Below are 5,027 nucleotides of genomic sequence, written 5' to 3'. Positions count from 1 at the left end.
AATTTAATGGCCAAGACAAATTACCATATATATTTCAGAATATGTTCTAAAATAATGGGTTTATAGGAAATAATATTCCTGTGCCATTCTGTGTGTATCTGTAAATAATCTTGCTGACGACAATCTGTTAAGAGCTTCATGATTTCCAAGATTCCGTTCAAAGGCATAAAGAAATAATAAATTAATCTGGATTATTAGTTTTATACTCTGCTGTGATAAGCAGCCCAGAAATGTCCAATATCAGAGCTACATTAATATAACTTAATACATGCGTGCACACACACACATGAAACATATTAGAGACCAACTTTTACTACTGTTATATAAGAAAGTATATAAAAGTGACAGTCAAAGCCATAAAAAAGCTACCTACTTACCAGATCAGCTTGTGAGACTAAAAAGCAGAGAATAAAATAAGATTGAAAAAAAAAAAAAAGAAAAGAAAAGAAAATTGAAGGATAAGTACAGAAGACAAAAGAGAAATTCACAGAGCCTCAAAGAAACACAATGGAACTGTGTCCAAGAAAGAAATAAGAGCCTTCAAAAAGGAACGTTTAAAAATACATAAATAAGTAAAACAGACAATTGACATTAAAATTTAACAAAACTCATGAAATACAATGGGCATTCTCAGTAGAAAGTAATTTAAAACCTAAGACATGATAAATCAGATTTCTTCCTCAAATTCAAGTTCATGGGAATTTTCAGACGAAAGAATTTAGGAAAATAAAGGCAATTTCCACAGTAAAAGCTGTGGAATTAGAAGGACATGAGTTCTCCTTTTCTTACTTTTCTCTCTCAGTGTTTGAGATGTGCATTTGCTATGTAGCCCATACTGACCTTCATCTGGTAGCAGTCTTCCAGCCTTGTGTCCCTTCTCTTTGCTGAAGATGTGAGTTTTCTAAATGTAAGGGACTAGAGTATGGGCGCTACACAGTTCACCCAAGGTACACTATCATAGCTCATCATGCCAAGCACGAGAAAAATACCATAGGCATATCAATGAGAAGAGAGACAACTCCTACGCAAAGTGCTGGCATTCTGAATGACATCGGCGCTGTGATAAAGCCTGAGCAGTGTCTTCAGAACCTGATGCAAGGAAAACCAGTCACCATCAAAGTCCCATGGAGGACATCTCAAATATACCTGTCCCTGGGAACCACATTAGGATGTGTTCCTGTTGAACGACAAGCTGTAGGCAAAGAGGATTCAAGCCAGGAGGGAAGTATGGTAATGTCCCACCATAATGACTAGGAAGTACGATAAGACTTTGCTTATTGCTCTGTTCTTGCTGTGACCAGAAAGACAGCACTGGACTCTACTAAGCCAGCTTGGCGACACTGGAGCTGGGGAGGGGGAGGAGGTGCTAATATGCACAATTATGTTGATGTGGTTTTCACTATCCTGTCAGAGAAGTCGATTTTGTTTTTGTGCTAATGGAGAGAAAGATGAAAGAAATAAGATACAAGGTAATCAGATCCTGCAAAACAAATGGACAATGACAGAAATGAAATGCCCTACATGAGCAAACAATACCAATCTTTCTAATAAAAATGTAGGATATTTATTTAGCCAAAAATTGGATTATAAACATGGGGAGATGCCTATTGAAGAACTTCTGGATTTTGGTTCTGCTATTTCTTTTGTGATCCATCTTGCAGTAGTATGAAACTTTTAAAATTGTGTATATGACATATTTTATTAAGATAGAAGTGGAGCTGTTGGGATATCCCTGTACTCCCCGACATTTCAGAGGCAGATGCAGGAAGCTCACAAATTCAGAGAATTCTCTGAGCTACAAGAAAAGCTTAGAGTACTCTGGGACACTTTGCAAGACCCTATCTCAAAATAAAAAGTAAAGATAAAAGAGAAACTGGCTGTATTGTTGCTCAGTGATACAGTCCTTAGGTGACATGCCTGAGGCCCTGGATTTTTTGTTTGTTTGTTTGATTTTTGGTTTTTCGAGACAGGGTTTCTCTGTGGCTTTGCAGGCTGTCCTGGAACTAGCTCTTGTAGACCAGGCTGGACTCAAATTCACAGAAATCCACCTGCCTCTGCCTGCTGAGTACTGGGATAAAAGTCGTGCGCCATCAACGCCCAGCTGAGGCCCTGAATTTTATGATTTATGAATTTTATGAAACAGAATCCATAAATTGTGAGAAAAAGTCCAATTAACAAATAGAATTAATGAAATAATTGCATTTTGAAAATATATACCTTTACATATTTGCAAAACTATGTGTGTATGTGCATGCATGCATAAACGGAAAAAGGGGTTGACAATTGAATCAAAATGTTCACTTTAGGACATTGTAATGTAGCAAATTTCCATTGCTTTAAAACATTGCACAGTTGGGACTGGAGAGATGACTCTGCAGTTAAGAGCCCTTGGTGGCTAACAACCGCCAGTCACTTCAGATCCAGTGGATCTGATGGAGTCTGCTGTCTACCATGGACACTACACACAAGCGGTGCACGTACACAAATGCAAGCACTCATACACACAAGATACAAATAAATAAAACTCTAAAGTACCATATTATCAGCATGGTCCATCGTGAGGATAAAACATTCTTCCTATTGTCCTAGAGAGTGGAGAGCTATTTGCATGTTGGTGAGAACCAAAACCTTAAAAAGATAAGTTATCCCTTTTGAACAGTGCCGGGCTCGTTTTTCTCACATTATCTACCCACTTGTTAAACCCACAGCTTGTGAAGCAGCTCCATCTATACTGCCTGAATACATTCATCCAGTCTCGGACACTGGCCGTGGAATTTCCAGAAATGATGTCTGAAGTTATTGCTGCACAGTTGCCCAAGATCCTGGCGGGCATGGTGAAGCCTCTTCTCTTTCATAAAAAGTGATGTCTTTGCTTTGTTTCCTTTACAAAAGGTGAATTTTGAATTTTGTGCTATGTCTTTTTCTGTCTGGATTATGACAGTCAGGTCTTGTGTCTTTATAATGTTCTTTTAAAAGCCTTACATATACACATAACACACTGTATGGAGTTATTACAGGTATACGTACCACACTGTATGAATTTATGGGAAAACTGGGGAGATGCCGATTTTTCTTTGTAATGCCTAAGAAGAGATTTTAAACTGTTTTATGTACCTTTATTTTCTTTGAGAGTTTACATAGCTAAAAAAGGATGAAAATTGATTGTATGAGTAAACTATATCTCATTATATTATTTCATACTTTTCAGGTGAGAATTTTTAACTTCTCATCTAACATCTAGCAAATCTTTAGAAGGGGTAAACACCCCCTACCTTTATCAATAAATCATGCGTGTTACTTCTAGGTAGGTTTCCCAAAACTGAACCTTTATAATGGCCGCCAAGAATGTAGTCATTTTGTGAGAAGATTCATAACCTGAAACCGATTTTCAAAGAGTTTTTAATGAAAACAAAACAAAACAAACAAACAAAAAACCCAACCAACTAACCTAACAAACAAAAAACTCCAAAAACAAAAAGAAAAACCCAAAAAACAAAACAGAAGACAGAAAGGGAACTGAAATAGATTGAGGTTTTTGAAACTAGGCAAACTGTGGTTGGAAGCAGATTTGTGATGGAGGTCAGAAATAGCCATGCCATTGGAGTGACACTATTGAGGGCTGGTCTGATGGACCAATGGCCTTCAGACCAGGTCCTGTGAATATCAGAAATCAGAAGGTTTGTTCTCCCATTGGAATCCCTGTTGTTGACTGACCTTGCAAAGTCAGTAACCCTTGGTAGTTCTGTGTCCTTGCCAGTACGGCAGCATCTTTTCTGGCAAATGCTTCATGTCCTCTCTTATTAACACATATCGAAGAAGGCAGGGAGGGGCAGAGAGAAAACATGAGAAAGGGTCCAGGACCAATGGAGAAGGCAGGGAGGGGGGAGGGGTAAATACCGTTCCCTTCTTGGGGATAGTGGGTTTTTGTTTTCGGTTTTGTTTTGGGAAGTGTAGGTAGTGAATCTCAGGTGGAAAGTATCTTTAGTGCCTCTGACTCTGAAAGAGATGCTTTAGAAATAGACAAGTCTCAGGTGAAAAGAGTCCTGAGTGCCTACGACCCAATTCTAAGAGACTTGCTTCAGGATATCCTAGACACTTGCTTAAGATAATACAACCAGGTACAGTGATGATAAAACACACAATTCATTTTGTCATTTCTACTTAAAATATTCACTCGAGAGACAGATAATAGTTCTTTATGGAAATCAGTTACTGGAAATCTATTAGTTTAAAAGAAAAAGCTCATACATGTATACATACCAAGTCCATACCACTGGTGAATTCAATAAAAGCCGGTTACTGTTTGTTTTGATTAAATCATTGATATCAGTTCCAGTCATATTACATATATGTACTATATACACACATGTATATTATACAATAATTTCTCTAAATTAACAATAAATCCTCTAAATTAAAAAGAGAGCTGACTATGGTGTGTGCATAAACAATAAGTTCTTTAGAATATTGAAAAGAGAGATCGGAATAAAGACCAATTGGGACTCTTGGCTTCTGTCGTCTTATACTTGAGGAAATCATGCTGGTTTACCTGCTGCGCAGTACCTTGTTTACAGCAGCTGATCAACGTTTTACCCAGGCACTCCCGCCATCAGCAGTAGTAAAGAGAAGCTCTTCCTTGCTCAGTAGCCTGGATGCCTTCTGCCATGTATTTGAAATGCACTACACTCTTGACTGGTTCTTCATATTCTCTCTCTCTCTCTCTCTCTCTCTCTCTCTCTCTCCCTCTCTCTCTCTCTCACACACACACACACACACACACACACACACACACACACACAGTGCCCAAGCAAGTACATTCTTGTTCCACTTTTCAGCCAAAGGATCTGCCTCTGCTCTTTCCTCACTGAAGCCTATCCAGGAACGTCCAGTCAAGCAAGTGTCACTAATCTACACATCAGAATCTGTGGCTTTGGGGAAAAAAACAAAACCATTCCATTAAGAAAAGATGGTTTAATTTGTCAACTTACCATGCTGCTATTAGTTCCCTGCTATGCCAATCTTTATGT

The 5,027-nt window shown here is 38.3% G+C and overlaps 1 protein-coding gene across 1 annotated transcript in view; it reads left to right on the top strand.

The window, feature by feature from the left end:
• The window catches only part of Pgr (progesterone receptor), a 54,809-nt gene extending 51,616 nt beyond the window's left edge, over positions 1 to 3,193 (top strand). The window contains exon 8 of the mRNA XM_051199113.1: positions 2,709 to 3,193. Within this exon, the coding sequence (XP_051055070.1) occupies positions 2,709 to 2,864 (156 nt within the window). The 3' untranslated portion in view covers positions 2,865 to 3,193. The remainder of the gene's footprint in view (positions 1 to 2,708) is intronic.
• The last annotated feature ends 1,834 nt before the right edge of the window (positions 3,194 to 5,027 follow it).

The sequence above is a fragment of the Phodopus roborovskii genome, unplaced genomic scaffold, assembly GCF_943737965.1.
Source record: "Phodopus roborovskii unplaced genomic scaffold, PHOROB, whole genome shotgun sequence".
NCBI lineage: Eukaryota > Metazoa > Chordata > Mammalia > Rodentia > Cricetidae > Phodopus > Phodopus roborovskii.
This window is presented reverse-complemented; position numbering and strand designations above follow the sequence as displayed.